The sequence below is a fragment of the Scyliorhinus canicula genome, chromosome 4, assembly GCF_902713615.1.
Source record: "Scyliorhinus canicula chromosome 4, sScyCan1.1, whole genome shotgun sequence".
Classification (NCBI taxonomy): Eukaryota; Metazoa; Chordata; class Chondrichthyes; order Carcharhiniformes; family Scyliorhinidae; genus Scyliorhinus; species Scyliorhinus canicula.
In genome coordinates, this window is record NC_052149.1 from 202,821,538 (window position 1) to 202,841,218 (window position 19,681).

A 19,681-nucleotide genomic window follows, 5' to 3' on the forward strand; every position below is an offset into this window, starting at 1 on the left:
ATCCCCAATATTGGGAACATTCTTCCCGCATCTAGCCTGTCCAGTCCCATCAGGATTTTATATGTTTCCATCAGATCCCCTCTAATTCTTCTTAACTGAGTACAAGCCCAGTCGATCCAGTCTTTCTTCATATGTTAGTCCTGCCATCCCGGGAATTAGTCTGGTGAACCTTAGCTGGGCACCCTCAATAGCAGGAATGTCCTTCCTCAAACTAGGAGCCCAAAACTGACACAATACTCAAAATGTGGCCTCACCAAGGCCCTGTATAACTGCAGCAATACATCTCTACTCCTGTACTCAAATCCTCTCGCTATGAAGGCCAGCATGCCATTAGCTTTCCTCACTGTGTACCTGCATACCAGCCTTCAGCGACTGATCCACCATGACACCCATGTCTCGTTTTCCTAAACTGCCACCATTCAGATAATAATCTGCCTTCCTGATTTTGCCACCAAAGTGGATAACCTCACATTTACCCACATTATACTGCATTTGCCAAGCATTTGCCCACTCAGCCAGCCTGTACAAGCCTGTTACCCTTTGCATCCTCTTCACAGCACATACTGCCACCCACTTAGTGCCATCTGCAAATCTGGATGCGTCCAAATCATTAATGTATGTTTTAAACAGCTGGGATCCCAGCACTGAACTCTACAGAATCGCACTAGTGACTGCCTGCAACTCTGAAAAGGACCCGGGTAGGTGGTGGCATAGTGGTATTATCACTGGACTAGTAATCTAGAGACCCAGAGTACTGTTCTGGGTTCCCAGATTCAAATCCCGCCACTGCAGATGGTGAAATTTGAATTCAATTAAAATCTGGAATTAAACGTCTAATGATGACCATGAAACCATTGTCGATTTTTGTAACAATCCGTCTGGTTCACTAATGTCCTTTAGGGACCAGATTCTTACCTGGTCTAGTCTACATGTGACTCCAGACCCACAGCAATGTGGTTGATTCTTAACTGCCCCTCAAGAGCAATTAGGTATGGGCAATAAATGCTGCCACAGCCTGCGATTCCCTGAACGAATAATAAAAAAACTATTCTCACTCTCTGCTTCCTGTCTGCCAGCCAGTTCTCTATCCACATCAATACATTACCCCCATGAGCTTTAATTTTTGTCAAAAGCCTTGTCAAAATCATTGAAAGTCCACATACAGTGGTCACCCTTGTCCACTCTACTGGTCGCATCCTCAAAAAATTCCAGTAGATTTGTCAAGCATGATTTCCCTTCAGTGAATCCATGCTGATTTGGACCGATCCTATCCATGATTTCCAAATGCTTAGTTATTTCATCCTTAATAATTGACTCCAGCATTTTCCCCACCACCGATGTCAGGCTAACTGATCTACAATTCCCCGCTTTCTCTCTCCCTCCTTTTTTAAAAAGTGGGGTTACATTAGCTACCCTCCAATCCATTGGAACTCTTCCAGAGCCTATTAAATGCTAGAACATGATCATCAATGCACCCATTATTTCTAGGGCCACTTATAGGAACTCTGGGATGCAGAGCATCAGGCCCTGCCGACTTATCGGGTTTTAATCCCATCAATTTCCCCAGTACAATTTCATGACTAATAAGGATTTCCTTCAGTTCCTCCTTCATGCTAGACCGCCTGTTCCCTAATATTTCCAGAAGGTTATTTATGTCCTCCTTAGTGAAGACAGATCCAAAGTAATTGTTCAACTGGTCTGCCATCTCTTTGTTGCCCAGTATGTATTCACCTGATTCTGGCTGTAAGGGACCTGTATCTGTCTTCACCAGTCTTTTTCCCTTCACATATCTATAAAAGCTTTTGCGGTCATTTTTTATGTTTTCTTCAAGCTTACTCTCGTATTCTATTTTCACCCTCTGAATTAAACCCTTTGTCCTCCTCTGCTTGTCCTTCCTTTCTCCAAGTCGTCAGGCTTGCTGCTTTTTCTGACCAATATATATGCCTCCTCTTTGGCTTTAACACCATCCCTAGCCATGCAAAAGGAAGCCATTCAGCCCAAGTCTGCACCGACCCTTTGAAAGAGCACTCAACCCATTCACCCATCCACCCAGCCTTATCCCTGTAACCCTATAACCTAACCCGCAATCCTTGGACACTAAGGGATAATCCACCGAACCCATACATCTTTGGACTGTGGGAGGAAACCAGATTACCCAGAGGAAACCCCTACGCAGACATAGGGTGAACATACAAACTCCACACAAATAGGGACCCAAGGCTGGAATTGAACCTGTGACACTGGCGCTGTGAGGCAGTAGTGCTAACCACTGTGCCACCACGTCACCAATGGTCAATGGATAGTAATCAGTGCAAACGCCGTCTGATATCCCGTCTCTGCCCTGGAATATTGAGCACAGTAAGAAGTCACCAGGCTAAAGTCCAACAGGTTTGTTTTGAATCACTAGCTTTCGGAGCACTGCTCCTTCCTCAGGTGACCTCTTACTGTGCCCACCCCAGTCCAACACCGGCACCTCCACATCCTGGAATATTGAGATAGTTATTATGGATTTAGTAGTCTAAGATCAACTAACTCAACACAGAGCAGTTTAATCCTGGTCTGCCTGGTTCCAAATCACATAGCTGGGGGAGCTGTGTGTAAAAAAAAAGTTAACTTTTCATTTCATGTATTGTTTAAAGGAAGAACCATCTCTTTTCTCGCTGCCAATGCTCCACACCCCTACATATGCACAGCAGTTAGGGCAGCAACTTTTGGCGGAGTTTGTGCAATTTAAAATTTGCTCTCCACTCATCCATCCCAGCATGTGTCATATAAAATGGACAGAGGTGCACAACTTTCCAGGACAGGTTTGCACAATCAAATGCAGAGTTCAGCAAAAAGAAACTATGGGAATTTCGGCGGAGTAGCTCCTTGAAATCGGTTGAACAAAATCAGCAGACCTGCCTATAGATATTACAGATGGTTTATGAATGTAATATCGCACACATTCTGAATGATGCATTGTCAGAATGAATAGCAGAAGCAGGGAGTTCGCTCATTCGCTATCTCGTGCCCTGAATCGTTGAGCTCCAGAACTCATCAAGGACTGACCCCAACGCCATTGCCAGGTATTGGTTAGGGGGCGGGCGATATGCAGATCTGGAGTAGCGCCAGGCAACGCAGTTATTGGTTGGGAAGGACTGATGGGTGTGTCGGAGCTGTGCAGCGTGCTGCCATAAAAATGAGCAGGGGAGGTGGGAGCTGCTGCTGACGGAGATGCAAAGCGAGGTGCTAATGCTGCTGCTAATACCGATCCTGAGCCCAAAGCAGGTCGCCCACTGCCCTCACTAGTTCTGTGCTGATCCTTTCGGACAACGAACGAAGAATCTTTGACATTGCCTGCTCCTCCGTTGTGACTGCAGGATTTCTCCAGTGACTGCGGGTATTTGCAGGTAAAACTCAGTCAATGCAAGTGTCACCGCTGCATCTGTGTGTGTGTGTTTCTGCATTATGTTTTAACGTGTTACTGTCACCACACAGGAACAAGTTGTCACAATATATTGCTTGTTTTAACCTCCCGAGAACCTTGGCTGACTCGATTTGTCACGAGAATGAGTGGAGCACTTGGAAGAAATGATATTTTTCAAAGTCTAACTCCAGACAGTTTGCTTTCTCAGCGGGCGAGTGGAAACGCTCCACTCAGCAGTGAAACTGTAGAGGACACTGCACTGTGGGCCATTCGGCCCGCGGCGCCTGTGCCAGCACTTTGAGCAATCGAATTAGTTCCCTTCTCCAGTTTCCCTGAGCAAATTCATTAAAGAGGACCCTCTTGACCATAAGGTTGTTGTCTTCGGGGGCGCTGTATTGCTGTCATGATTTTTAAAATATGTTAAAAGTGACTTCAATCTTTACTTACTTAGAAATGCCAATTAAACCTGGCCGTGATTGATAATAGCAGGCGGCAGGAACGGCGCCACATCTGTTCGAAGTCGCTTCTTTCGTTAGTAGTTCTGCCACTGCCTTTAGATGCTGTAACTTGGACTTTCTCCTTTTGTAAATAGTCGACGTTGAATCGGCGCCCTGGGTTTTACCCAGCTGCTTGCAGCAACGTGCCATTGATAGATTCACACTATCTGTGGCAAGACCTTCACACTGTGCACCATGACTTGTGGAAGGAAGCCCTCTGCCTTGCGCCCTAGTTACTAACATAGGGCTTCAGTGTGGAAGAATGTGTGCACGTCCCAATCTGGTGTAGGGCAATCATTGACAAATGATGTAGGGCAATCAAAATAACGTCCTTATGAGAGAAACAAAATTAGAATCAGTTCGAACATACCCTGCCCCTTGAAATTCGAAATTGAGTGGAGATTTATTGCGGACCAGACGGATATGCCTAACACCCCCCCCCCCCCCCTCACACACACCACCACAGGGAAAAACAGCGGAGTTTACCATTCTTCCTTCCATTACCAATTGGCCCCAGGGAATGCAGTAACCTTTCTGTCGATCATGTCTCCAGTGTGTCAATTGAATTATAGATGCGATGTTGAATTCCATTTCTACATTTGAATGCCTCGTCAGGGGCTATGAGAATGGATTTTTTTGAATGTTTGGCACAACTTTTTTTTAAAAAGTGGTCTAGTCCCACCGAGGGGTTGAAAAGAGCCTTTGAAAGATTGAGGTTGTATTTCCAGTGTTTCGATTGATGGGCTCACACTTTTAGGGATTCTCTCCTTCAGCGAAGCAGTTCTCCGAGATGTGCGCAGGGACTGGCGCAATACCGGGTTGTACCTGGCGTTTGCTGTGAGGAGCGTTGGCGGAGCAAGTGGAGGAGACGGACCAAATTTATATTAAAAAGAAAAGCGCGGGGTGCAGGTATTCGCCAGTTCCTGGGTTGAGTCGAAGCCCGGCCCACAGAGATCTCAATCCCAATAACAAACATGTAACTAGAATGACAATGACTAGAATGCCGACGCCACAATATTGATGGTCACACCACTTGACTTATTCACATTTTTGAGGTAGTTTTTTTTTGCAGTAAGATTAATCGGGTATTTCACATGTTAGGCGGGTTTGATTTAGATTTTTTTAGGTGATCAGTAAAATGGGTTGTGTTGGGTTAATTTTCACAGTTCCAGGGTAGAATGTTCCTCCAGGCAACACTTGTGGAGCTGAGTTCAGCCACCCACCACCTCCCGTCTGAGTGAGTGTTTCAGTAGCTGAGCTGTCCACATGGCGGAGTTGGTGTAGCAGTCAAAGTCCAGAGCAGGTTTGTGTTTTGGAGGGGGTGAGTTACTCAATGGAACTTCAGTGGAGTCAATCGGCTCAAGGCGATGTGCCAGTTCAGGGAGTGCTGTGGCGATGATGTTGGACAGCGAAGGAGCTGTCCTCCTGCTCCGGTGCTGAAACGTACCCTCGCTACCCGTTCAGTTCGTGCAGCTCAATCCCCCCCGCCCCAGTGAACAGGGGCAAACTGCCACGGATTAATGAAACGAGACATTCACATTAAAATGCCACCTCAGTCAAGATGAGAATTGCGAGAATTCTGAGCCTGTGTGCGAGGGTGTCTGTAGATGGGTGTGTATAGCCATTCAAAATGTGCATCTGTATTGTTGGGAGAATACTTTTGTGGAGCAACGTGAGGAGTAGATTGTATGTATGTGTGTGTGGGGGGGGGGGGGGGGGGGGGGGCGAAGTGGTCAATATATCAGACCTGTGCCAGCGATTCGCCATGAAATTGTGACCCTCGGATTCAGGAGGATTCAGGATTCATTTTAATCCACTTTGAAAATCCTGACCATCTCCCAACAACCTTCCAGAAACAATCTTTTCAATTCAAGTGAGATGTATGTTGGTCTTCTCTCTTCACGCTTGATCTAAATTAAAGAATGTTAGTGCTCTCTGACATGTTTTTTTCTACAGCTAAACAGGGGCACCGTACTGGATTCTTGTGTCTTAATACCTTCCCGCAATACTGGAGAACAATATGAATTTGAGGGACACTTTTTTTCTTTTCATATTCCAAATGCTTTAATACTTCCACCCTGCCATTTGCCAAACCGCATTCCCCCGCAGCCCAATGAACAGAACTCCCGATGCTGTGGCGTTCAGAGATGCCAGTCAGCAAGAGGCAGAGAGATTCAGGACCTTTCCCAGGGGCTTGTCGGTGTTGGTTTATTTCAAATTGGCTTTTCATGGCCCGGAATCAATTCTATTAACGTTGCTTTTATTGATCAGTTAAATGGACCAATTGCACGACCAAATATTGGAGCTTTGCTTCGGGGTGCTAACATCAACGTTATTGCTCATTGCAGCCCTTTATTTGAATACGAATTATAGACAGACTTCCCGTGGAAAACAATCTGTCTGCGATCTTTACACCCTGATGCCAGAATCCATTTCGCAATCATTTTCCGTGTGATTTGGGCTTTCAGTGGGTGATCTGTTCAATGTACAGACTGATTTGCCTGTTCCAGCAGAAAGCGGGATAGCGGCTCCATCTGCTCATTCTCAGCAGTCCGGGCCATTGGTGCTGTATGTCTGTAATAAGTTTTTCTGCAGTCGGATGTTCTTGCGAACACAAATTGAAGCAAGAGAATCGATATCTCCGTGGACTGTTGGGAGAAAAGTTATTTTTGCAGAGTTGTATTAAAGGTCCGCTGTCTTCATGAATTCCTGTCCAAACGTAAAAACGTATCGCTTGTTGCAAAATTACACATGACCTTCCTAGTTTATTTTGTTTACTCATGGGGTATGCCATCACGGGCGGGGTCAGCTTTTATTGCCCATTCCTAATTGCTCTTGAAAAGTTGGCCTTCTTGAACCGCTAGAGTCCATCTGGTGTGGGAAACCCACTCTGATGTTCGGGAGGGAGTTCCTGGATTTTGAACCAGGAACTGCAAATATATTTCCAAGTCAGGAAGGTGAGTGGCTGAGAAGGGAATTTCCAGGTGGTGGCATTCCCATGAATCTTGGTACTGGGTTTGGAAGGTGCTGTCTAAGGAGTCCTGGTGAGTTCCTGCAGTGCATCTTCTGGATCATACACACGGCTGCTACTGTGCATCAGTGGTGGAGGGAGTGAATGTTGAAGGTGGTGGGTGGGCTGCCAGTCACGTAGGATACTTTGTCTTGGATGGGATCAAGTTTCTTCACTGTTGTTGGATCTGCACTCACCCAGGCAACGGGATGTCACACATGCATGTCTCAGCAGAACTCAGTTATCAGAAACCAAGCTCGTTAACCCCTTCTCCCAGGCTATAGTATAGCGATCCCACTGCTCCTCTGACTGAGCATTGCTGAGAATTGCCACCACTGAAGTTCAGTTGGAAAAGGTTTCTCACTTACATTGTGCTATGAGCCACATAATATTTGCAAATCCATAAGCAAAATTATGCTCCATATTTGGTGCATCATTGTGAAGCATTTGTCTCACCTCTTGTAATTATCATCTTCACTCTCTATGTAATCATTAACTGCTTTATACATCAGAGATGCTTATCATAAATTGGTTTAAACTATACACCAGACAATGATTTAACTTAATCATGCCACTTAACTCTTTTCATATTCAAAGGATGTGACCAATCATATGAGTAATTCTGACTGCCTGACGTTGCAGCTGCAAAATAGTCACTTAGATGCTCAGTTTTTAATACAAACCAGTGTGCTTGTGTTAACGTGTATGTGTTTAATATATCTATCTATCACTTCTAATGAGGAGCAACATCTTGAAGCAGTTCAGACAGGAATAAAGGAAAAGAAACTTTAGAGTGAGAATTACAAGAGGTGATGGAAAGCATGGCCGAAGCGATGGGTTTTCAAAAAGATTTTAAAGGCGGACAAAAAGGCAGAAGGGGTTTAGGCCAGAATGAAGGGTATAGAGCTGGCCTAAAGGAAGTAGGCGAGATCATGGAAAGGGAGGATTTTAAAAAGAAATGCTAAATGCATACCTTTATGTGTGTACGTATGCATTTTACAAAGATTTTGGTAAACTGGAGAAATGTATTCTCCGTATATTTTGGTGCATTATAGCCATTTTGATTTCATTATAGATTGCGATAAATGTCCATTTTCTTTTGTTCAAAAATAATTTTAAAGATATATGTCACAGTTGCTGCTGTATCAATAAATCAAGTTTAGTCACCAGACCCTTTCTTTTAATAATACCATTGGATCATATCTTGGCATCAGCATACATTATAATGCAAGTTATCAATTATTAGGATTTAAATTTTACTTACAAATGTGTTCACAGCTGCCAAGGACAGTTCTGAATCTTTCTGTCTGCATTAAGTCCACACCCATGAAACCCATCATTGTCATACTCCAGTGGTTTCTTATGCTGCAGTGAATCAATTTGAACATTCTCCAGATCCTTGCACCACCCTAGCTGAATATTTACTCCAGCCATGCATCCTTGTTTGCACCCTGCGTTTCTTCAGTCCAAGTCCACTGTTCATTCCCTGCTCCATCTGCTGTGCCATTAGACCTTAATTTTTCTCTACAAATCCACTCTTTGCTAACAGAGAAAGAACTGTATGCTCAACCTCTTCTCAATTCAGCAGAATATTTGTCATTTTTTGTTTTGGTCAGTTTAGCATCTGATTCGCAGATAATCATCATGTTTATGAATCCACAGATCGAACAATGGAGGAAATCACATCACACGGGCTTTTGGTTACAGGTGGATTCCAGCTCAAATGTCACTTCTTTGGATTAACCTTTCGTCACTGTTCTCTCTTCACATTGGCTGCTCCTATCACTCTCTGATATTCATTACTCTTCCGGATCTGTAATAGTCTCCATTCTTCAATCTGTGATATTAATCCCTCCTGTAATCACAGCTCTTGTGATTTTTTTTGTGGTCAGCCTACTTGACCAATCTAGTAAAAGGTTAATGTATGAGCCAAAAGGGTTCAGCTAAATATATGGCAATCCCATGTCTTTGTGCTATTATGGGGCCCTCAGTCAATACTGCTTGTTTGATGGAGTGGGTTGCGGGTGACATTGTCCAGAGAGGTCATGAATGTACTTGATTCCCGGACCTGGCACTTGAAGGCTGACTCTCTATCATAAAACTGTGCTAATGCAACAGTCTACAGTCTTGATATTAGCCGGTGTTGTACTTCACAGGCATTCTGCTCTACTTTGCCAGCTACTCCTCATTATATTTCAGACCTACCTTGTCTACCCCACCCTTCTTGCCATAACCTTACCTAGTTTTATGTTTTTACTCTCTCAAGTGTAAAATCATGCTTTTCCTTATCATTTTGTCTTATTATCAATTTGGCCTTTTTAATCATGTTCTGATTTACTTTTTAGCACTTTACATAAGAACATAAGAACTAGGAGCAGGAGTAGGCCATCTGGCCCTTTGAGCCTGCTCCACCATTCAATGAGATCATGGCTGATCCTTTGTGATTCAGCTCCACTTTTCCGCCTGAACACCCTAACCCTTTATTCCATTATTCTTCAAAAAACTATCTATCTTTATCTTGAAAACGTTTAATGAAGGAGCTTCAACTGCTTCACTGGGCAGCGAATTCCATAGATTCACAACACTTTGGGTGAAGAAGTTCCTCCTAAACTCAGTCCTAAATCTACTTCCTGTTATTTTGAGGCTGTGCCCCCCTAGGACTGCTTTCACCCACCAGTGGAAACAACCTCCCCACATCTATCCTATCTATTCCCTTTATAATTTTATATGTTTCTATAAGATCCCCCCACATCCTTCTAAATTCCAATAAGTACAGTCCCAGTCTCTCAACCTCTCATAATCCAACACCCTCAACTTTAACAAGATTAACCTAGTGAATCTCCTCTGCACACCCTTTAGTGCCAGTACATCCTTTCTCAGGTAAGGAGACCAAAACTGAACACAATACTCCAGGTGTAGCCCCACTAACAGCTTATACAGTTGCAGCCTAACCTCCCTAGTCTTAAACTCCATCCCTCTAGCAATAAAGGACAAAACTCCATTTGCTTTACTAATCATCTGTTGCACCTGTAAACCAACTTTTTATGACCCATGCACTAGGACACCCTGGTCCCTCTTCACAACAGCATGTTTTAATATTTTATCATTTAAATAATAATCCTTTTGCTGTTATTCCTATCAAAACGGATAACCTCACATTTGTCAACATTGTATTTCATCTGCCAGACCCTAGTCCATTCAGTTAAACTATCCAAATCCCTCTGCAGACTTCCAGTGTCCTCTGCACTTTTTGCTTTACCACTCATCTTAGTGTCGTCTGCAAACTTGGACACATGGCATTTGGTCCCCAACTACAAATCATCTATTTAAATTTTGAACAATTGTGGGCCCAACGCTGATCCCTGAGGGACACTACTAGCTACAGATTGCCAACCGGAGAAACACCCATTAATCCCCACTCTTTGCTTTCTATTAATTAACCAATCCTCTATCTGTGCTACTACTTTACCCTTAACACCATGCACCTTTATCTGATGCAGCAACCTTTTGTGTGGCACTTGTCAAAAGCTTTCTGGAAATCCAGATATACCACATTCATTGGCTCCCCGTTGTCTACCACACTGGTAAGTCCTCAAAAAATTCCACTAAAGTAGTTAGGCACGACCTGCCCTTTATGAACCCATGCTGGATCTCTCGAATTTCCATCTAGATGCTTTGTTATTTCTTCCTTGATGATAGATTCCAGCATCTTCCCTACTACTGAAGTTAAGCTAACTGACCTATAATTACCCACTCTCTGCCTATCTCCTTTTAAAAAAAGTGGTGTCATGTTTGCTAATTTCCAATCCGCTGGGACCACCCCAGAGTCTAGCGAATTTTGGTAAATTATCACGAGTGCATTGCAGTTTCCCTAGCCATCTCTTTTAGCACTTTGGGATGCATTCCATCAGGGCCAGGAGACTTGTCTACCTTCAGCCCCATTAGCTTGCCCATCACTACCTCCTTAGTGATAGCAATTGCCTCAAGGTACTCACCTGTCATAGCCTCATTTCTATCAGTCGCTGGCATGTTATTTGTGTCTTTCACTGTGAAGATCGACATAAGAAACCTGTTCAATTCCTCAGCCATTTCCTCATCTCCCATTATTAAATCTCCCTTCTCATCCTCTAAAGGACCAATATTTACCTTAGCCACTCTTTTTTGTTTTATATATTTGTAGAAACTTTTACTATGTGTTTTTATATTCTGAGCAAATTTACTCTCATAATCTATCCTGCTCTTCTTTATAGCTTTTTTAGTAGTTTTCTGTTTCCCCCTAAAGATTTCCCAATCCTCTAGCCTCCCACTAATCTTTGCCATTTTGTATACTTTTTCCTTCAATTTGATACTCTCCCTTATTTCCTTAGATGTCCACGGTCGATTTTCCCTCTTTCTACCATCCTTCCTTTTTGGTGGTATAAACGTTTGCTGAGCACTGCGAAAAATTGGTTGGAAGGTTCTCCACTGTTCCTCAATGTTTCACCATAAAGTCTTTGCTCTCAGTCTACCTTACCCAGCTCTTCTCTCATCCCATTGTAATCTCTTTTGTTTAAGCACAAAACACTAGCGTTTGATTGAGCTTCTTACCCTTTATCTGTATTTTAAATTCCACCATATTGTGCTCGCTCCTTCCGAGAGGATTCCTAACTATGAGATCATTAATCAATCCTGTCTCATTACACAGGGCCAGATCTAGGATCACTTGTTCCCTCATAGGTTCCATTACATACTGTTCTTGGGAACTATCGCGGATACATTCTATAAATTCCTCCTCAAGGCTGCCTTGACCGACCTGGTTAAACCAATCGACATGTAGATTAAAATCCCCCATGATAACTGCTGTACCATTTCTACATGCAACAGTTATTTCTTTGTTTATTGCCCGCCCCACTTTAATGTTACTATTTGGTGGCCCGTAGACTACTCCTATCAGTGACTTTTTCACTTAACTATTCCTGATTTCCACCCAAATGGATTCAACCTTCTCCTCCACAGCACCAATGTCATTCCTCACTACTACCCAGATGTCATCCTTAAATATCAGAGCAACACCACCTCCCTTACCATCCACTCTGTCCTTCCGAATAGTTTGATACCCTCGGATATTTAACTCCCAGTCGTGACCATCCTTTAACCATGTTTCAGTAATGGTCACAGAATCGTAGTCATTCACTATGATTTGCACAATCAACTCATTTACCTTATTCCGAATACTACGAACATTCAGGTAAAGTACCCTTATTTTGGCTTTTATACCTCCATTTTGAATCTTAACACCTCTATCAGTAACCTCTCCTGAGTTATTTTTCCTTTTAACTTTTCTCCTAATTTTCCTTATCGTTGAACCCATAACTTCATGTAATAACCTGCTGCTTCGCTTTCCATTATTTTTACTTCCAGTTTTATTCCTTTTAGTATTACTCGGCCTATTCACTGTGCTCTCCTTAGTCACTTTACCCTGTACTGTGGCCCTTTTGATTTTTGACTATGGTTTCTCTGCCTTACACTTTCCCCTTTACTGCCTTTTGTTTCTGTCTCCGTTTTACTTCCCTCTGACTTCCTGCATCGGTTCCCATCCCCCTGCCACATTAGTTTAAACCCTCCGCAACAGCACTAGGAAACACCCTCCTAGGACATTTACAAGTTGTTCCACTGCCTTTCACATATGTGCCAATGTTCCTCACCACCCTCCTTTCTTTTTTTTTCTGTTCCTTTTATAAATGCTGTCCATTGTGATTTTTTCCAGTTGTGATAGTGTTATACCTGAAACATTAACCCGTCCAGTCTTTCTCAGATGCTGTCACCTGCTGCTTGTTCCCAGCGTTTTGATTTTGTTGCATCGTTCCGAATTTTGCACTTTTTTAAAGTAAAATTTCAGCTTGCGTGTTGTCGAATTGCAAACTTTCACTCTACCAGGGTCACAGCCTTTTTGTCTAAGCCAGAGTCTTTAGGTGCTGACTGTTTGCCAAGAGATAGGCTTAGGTTTGCATTGATATACAGTTGAATTTAATTCTAGCATTAACACTAGCATTGGCGTACGGATTGTCTTGTACAGGGAGCAGCACACTCCCTGTTATGTCAGCAGCATGCTCCTTGTTATGTCTGTGGCTTATGTTTATCTGGATCTGAGTGAGAAAAAATTCAGTTTCCAGATACAGGTCTACCTTTTCAGGTCCCCAGATACGAGTCATCAACAGTATCGCGGAGTACTGCAGACTTGTCTGGCACAGATGACTGAGTTTCACACTGAAAACAAGGGTGCATTTTTGATTCTCTGCAAGTATTGATTAATATGAGTAACGTCATCATCGCCTCAGCAGGGCACCTGCCAGTATGTTGTTTATCTATTTAGTGAGTCTGAAGAATGTAATTCAGAAGGTGGAGGGTTTTGTTTAAAAATGAGATAACTGGAATGTCTGCAAAAGCTGCCTGATATCCTTCTGTAACTTCAGTGATAAATCAGCAGAAACTGTAGAGAGGACATGCAAAGATTTTGTCATTTTTCCAGTGATTTTGCTGGTCTGTCATCAAAGTCATGAAATGAAATGGGGAGACCTATGTCGAAATTTTCCTCATGAATGAGTTATACGAGGTGACACAATGGTGCAGTTGTTAGAAATGCTGTCTCTCAGTGCTGGGTTCGAACCCAGCCCCGGGTCACTGTCCGTGTGGAGTTTGCACATTCCCCGTGTCTGCATAGGTGCGCTGGATTGGCCACGCTAAATTGTCCCTTAATTATAAAATTTTAAAAAAAAATATTAATGAATTGCACCACTGAACTATGATGTGTACTTGCCCTAAACAAAGGTTTAATATAAAGGCAAAGGATGGAATGCATGTCAAAACTGATACTCCAGTATTATTATTTCTATAGACAGTTTCATTTTGGCTGAATGCTACTGCACTCACCTCTGAACCAATCACATCTGGGTTCAAGACCCAGGATGTAAACAGATTGTTTAGGCTGATGCCTCAGTGCAGTCGTGTGATAATGCTGCATTGTTGGAAGTGCTATCTCTCGAAAGAGATATCTGCCTGTTCTGGGGAATATAAATTAACATGTGGCTTTTTTTTCAAGGGAAGGTGCAGGACGTTCTCGTGTTGTCCTTGCCATTCAATCATCAGTCACTGTTTATGAGGTTCATTGGCTGGCCATTGATCTCATTGCCATTTATGAATCCTGACTTGCACAGATTGTCTGTTGTATTTGCTTAGAAGATAATTCATAAAATATAAAAACAATTATATTCTTCCATAAAACAGTGAAACTTTGATTTCATACCACTGAAATCTTTTGATGTTCTCTTTCTGTGGGATTTTCAATTTGGTAGCACTCATAGCACCTTTCACAACCTTAGGATGGTCGAAAACACTTTACAACAGTGACTTCAAAAATACTGCATTGACTTCAATGTAGGGGAAGCTACTTACTAGGAGTCTGTGGAGAATGTATGCAGCTTGCCCCGACCAATATAATGACAAAGCAAACTGGAATTGCCCTCAGCACCCCTTCAGAGTGAGATGATCATAATGCAAGACTTATTGAGGTAGATCTTAACTTGCATCAAAGGACAGGAATCTGGAAGTAGCAAATTGGCTGCAGGTGCACATCCTGCCTGATTTTACTTTTCATTGATTTCTTTAGGGAGAAGATTCAAGCAGAAAGTGTCATTCCTTATCTGAAATCATCTGCTTTCCACTACAGCCCTAAAACTGTCCCTATTGTTTATTTCCCGTAGTAAAATGCATGGGGTACCATATATTCCATTGCTATCTTGTCATTTTTGCATGCAACTAACTAGACAACAAACATTCTGGTGGATGCAAAATAATTCTTTATCCCAAAAGGTTCCCTGGCAATGTCCACTATTAATGCATTGGAAATTATGTTAATTTCAAATTTTAGTTTTATTGTCAAAAATAATAATGCCATGAAAATCTTCATTCTGTTCTCCTTTTATATTACCGTACTAAAATGTTCAGAGTTTCCAGTGACAATACGATTTATATGCTTAGTTTTCATAAAACCTATGAAACATTCAGCATTTGGACTTATAAAACTGTCATTAAGTACTCTGGTATCGTTAATACTATAATGCACGATTAATATTACATCTATGTCTAAACATACAATGTTCATGATGAAGAGTTATTACAGAAGACATTAAGATTAGATAATCAATGCAAGTTTATTCAAAATAAAATGCTGGAAAGAGTAACAATGAGTGGCAATTTTTATCTTGTTTCTGACAGATTTGATCCAATGAAGTCCAATCTGTTGTGGTCATTTCTTTCCTTGCTTGGGTTATGCTTGTTGATGGCAGAAGGATGGTTGGAAAAGAAAACGGCGAGGAAGCTTTATGTACGTGGAGTCTCACTCCCGAAAGAGGTAATACTGTTTTGCATTGCTGGCCATTATTGACTGACTGACGTGTAATCCAGGTTTGCCATAAATGAGCTATCTCAAAGTAAGAATTACCAGCATTGAAAAGCTATTTACAAAAGCCAAATAAACCACAGAATTGGACCCTATAATGTTGGTCAGTTTGTATACAATTTTTAAATGCTACGATGTGGGTCTATAATGAAAGCCTATAGTAAGGTTGCATGCTGTTAGTTCATGGCGTGGACAAGGTAATTGTGTTTATTTTTCATTTCCTTCCATTGTCTTTTTTAAAAAATAAATTTAGATTACCCAATTATTTTTTCCAATTAAGGGGTAATTTAGCGTGGCCAATCCACCTACTCTGCACATTTTTGGGTTGTGGGGGTGAAACCCACGCAGACACGGGGAGAATGTGCAAACTCCACACAGACAGTGACCCAGAGCCGGGATCGAACCTGGGACCTCAGCGCCGTGAGGCGGTTGTGCTAATCACTAGGCCACCATGCTGCCCCCTTCCATTGTCTTTTAACTGACATTCAGACCCTGGAAGTATTGCAGAATCTGATCCGTCGTATTAGACAGCTAGGGCAGAAGTGGATGGGGTGGGGGTTGATGTGGTGGATGATGGATGTACGATTTTACATGGGAATGCACTCCAACCAGTTCATTTCTAACCCATCAGTGGTCTTATGAGGCCTTCACTCATCCTGGGGTTTATTTAAATGTTGTTCGCCAATTCCTTACCTGGACACAGGTAAGTGTTGGAGAGGGACTCGAGGGAGAGCTTTGTTGCAGTTTCTGGCCCAACAATGGAACATTTCTGACTAGACTTTTGAGGATTTTCTTCAGCCCAATAACTACCTAACTACACTCCCCTGGTATGAAAGCTGTGATTACTGCCCCACCGATGTGTGGTTTCAAAACAGTCAACAGCACTATTGATCGTAAACTATTTAAAATCCTATTTTTACAATTGAAGTAACCATTTAAAGGCCATTTACAAGCTTGCTGACAGATAAACACCATAACTCAACATGAGGATGGCTTAATTAATTGTGAATTCTAGGCTATTGAGGTCGCTCATGATGAAGGCATGGGTTCAGTAGTGTAGAAAATGTCACACCAAATAAAATCCTATCTACAGAACCAGTATGATCACACAATTCATACAACCAATCTCTGGATTAAACACTACCGTAATTAAGCAATTTTTGAAAATTATTTTCAATTAAACAGGGATGTTTGTATGATGAATAATCATATTGGTGATATGAAACATTACAAAATTTTACAGGAGATTCTTTGTGGAAAAATGCTCTAACTTTTATGAAGACAGAACGATAATGTGTGCAACAATGGATTGAAATCTAAACCTGGGGACATTGCCCTGATTATACTGGGAGGGACCATTTATTCATTCCAACTTCATACTTGAACATAATTCAGGTTCTGTATAGTTAAAAGGATCATGCATTTGCTGTAACATTTCTTGATCTGTTTGGGTGCTGCACATGTACATGGAGCTTCTGTCATTGCATCATAGAACATAGAGTGCAGAAGGTCATTCGGCCCATCGAGTCTGCACCAGCCCACTTAAGCCCTCATTTCAACCCTATCCCCTTAACCAAATAACCCCTCCAAACCTTTTTGGACACTAAGGGCAATTTATCATGGCCAATCCACCTAGCCAGCACCTCTTTGGAATGTGGGAGGAAACCGGAACACCCGGAGGAAACCCACGCAGACACAGGGAGAACGTGCAGACTCCGCACAGACAGTGACCCAGCAGAGAATCAAACCTGGGACCCTGGTGCTGTGAAGCCACAGTGCTAACCACTATGCTACCGTGCTGCCCAATCTATTGCAGAGTTCAGCCATCCCAATTTGAAAGCTTGCATTTTCCAGTCATGAATTCTGTTGACATTGTCACCTGAGTCTTCAATTCTCCAAGCGTGTGGCCTCGGCAAACTCTTCCTTTAATGTGATGTTTCAAATGCAGCCAGGTAGATGATTGACACAAGAAGGTGTGAGAGCTAGAAGTTCTTTATTCACTTCACCCATTTCATCTGAGAGTTAATGTAAATTTGAAACACTTGTAGAAAATAGAATCCTCAGCTTCCGTAGCTGTCACGTTATCAGAATATGTTAGTCAAAATGACATGTGTGCAGTTGCTTAATGGCTGATGAACATTCAGATTGGAAAGCACATTGATACAAAAAATTGAAGGTTATGTGCGATTACCTACTGGTTTTGCAATGCAGCAACAAAGTGTACTTGTACTAAGTCTTTAACATTGCAAGCCTTTCTAAAGCACATCACAAAGTGAGTGATGGTAGGGCTCATGCTAGAGATGGGGAAATGCCAGATCTTTAATGTTGTGTTTTGACAAGACTTTTGAAGAGGAAGAGGGATGTGCCAAGGTGCATGCTTTATGGAGAGAATTCCAGAGTTTGTTTCTGGGATGAAATCATCCCGAGGATAATCTTGAAGAAGGATTTGACTGCAGATGAGAAAGGTGATATCTGGTTTGAAGGGTTCAAGTTAAATCCAGCAGTGTAATTGGCCAGGTGTTTCTGATTTGTGCCCACATCTGTGGCATTTAGATTCAAGAATGCAAAGGTGGATATTGCACTTGGAGAGCAGTGGAAGTGGGATGTAGTGATTGAAAACAAAGTTTTAACGTTCCTGAGTAAGCCAATGAACCACCATGCTAAGAATCAGTCAGGAGTTGCATGTTAAAAATATCTATTGGCAGAACATCATTAACACAGAAACTCAGTTTGTATTACGATTCTTTAGGATAATGTACACTTTGCCCCATGGATTTAAGATCTATTCCAACAGAAATTAAAATTTAACAGATTCTATAGTCACAGAATTGTTAAGAGGGCAGAAAAAAGCCATGTGACCCATCATGTCTGCATTGGCTCTCTGGAAGAGCGACTCACCAAGTGCCATCCTTCCACCTTCTCCCTGTAACCTTTCACATTCTTTTGTTTCAAATAATCTTTCATAATCTTTTTTATTAGTGTCATAAGTAGGCTAACATTAACACTGCAATGAAGTTACTGTGAAAATCCCCGAGTGGGCGGCACGGTAGCACAGTGGTTAGCATTGTTGCTTCACAGCGCCAGGGTCCCAGGTTCGATTCCTGGCTTGGGTCACTATCTGTGCGGAGTCTGCACGTTCTCCTCGTGTCTGCGTGGGTTTCCTCCGGTTTCTTCCCACAAGTCCCGAAAGACGTGCTGTTTGGTAATTTGGACATTCTAAATTCTCCCTCAGTGTACCCGAACAGGCGCCAGAATGTGGCAACTAGGGGATTTTCACAGTAACTTCATTGCAATGTAAGTCTATTTGTGGCAATAAAAATTATTATTATATATTTGCCACACTGCGGCCCCTGTTCGGGTACACTGAGGGAATATTCGGAATGTCCAATTCACCTAACGGCACGTCTTTTGGGACTGTGAGAGGAAACCAGAGCATCCAGAGCAAACCCAAGCAGTCACAGGGAGAAAGTGCAAATCCGCACAGACAGTGACCCAAGCCGGGAATTGAATCCTCTAGTTCCCTTTGGAATGGTTCAATTAAATCTGTCTCTAGCACACTCTCAGGCAGAGCAATCCAGACCCCTGTCATTTTCCATGTGCAAAAGCTTTTTCTCACGTCACTATTGCTTCTTTCACTAATTACTTTAAATTTGTGCCCTGTCATTCTTAACCGTCAATGAGTGGGAACAATTTCTCCATATCTGATCTCTCCAGGACCCTAATGTACTCTAATATCTCTATCAAACCTCCTCTCAGCCTTCTTTTCTCTGAGGAAAACAGTTCTAATTTCTGCAATCTATCTTCATAAATGAATTTCCTCATCACTGGAACCGTTCTCTTGCATTTTTCTGCACTCTCCAATGCACTTTCCTAAAGCCCTAGCCTGGGATACTGCATGTTTTATGAACCATACTCTCCACCTTCAATGACTTACGCACATATACACCTAGGTTCCTCTGTTACTGCAGTCCATCTAGCGTTATTTTATGCTGTCTCTCTATGTTCTTTTCACCAAAATGAATAACTTCACATTTCTCTGCATTGAACTTCAGGTCACCTGTCTGCCCACTCCACCAACTTGTCTATACTATCCTCCACACGGTCAACAATTCTTTCCAGTTTTGTATCATCTGAAAATGTTGAAATTGTGCCTTGCATACCGAGGTTTAGGTCATTAAAACACAGCAGAATATCATGGCCTGCACCATCAGCTTTAGGTTTGCTCAACAAGTTAAAATTCTGCCTCTTTAAATCCAATATGAACACCTGAAAACGTAATAGGTATCGAATTGAGCTGTTGTGTTTCAGAATCCCACATTGTACAACTA

General features: G+C 42.3%; 1 protein-coding gene across 3 annotated transcripts in view; it reads left to right on the forward strand.

Moving 5' to 3' along the window:
• The first annotated feature begins 3,178 nt into the window (after positions 1-3,178).
• Positions 3,179-19,681, forward strand: part of LOC119965323 (follistatin-related protein 5-like) — a 709,947-nt gene continuing 693,444 nt past the window's right edge. For 2 of the 3 annotated variants that reach the window (XM_038795916.1, XM_038795915.1), the window contains exons 1-2: positions 3,179-3,392; positions 15,170-15,305. In XM_038795916.1, the coding sequence (XP_038651844.1) occupies positions 15,180-15,305 (126 nt within the window). In that variant the 5' untranslated portion in view covers positions 3,179-3,392; positions 15,170-15,179. The remainder of the gene's footprint in view (positions 3,393-15,169; positions 15,306-19,681) is intronic. The other variant, XM_038795914.1, reaches the window with a different exon arrangement.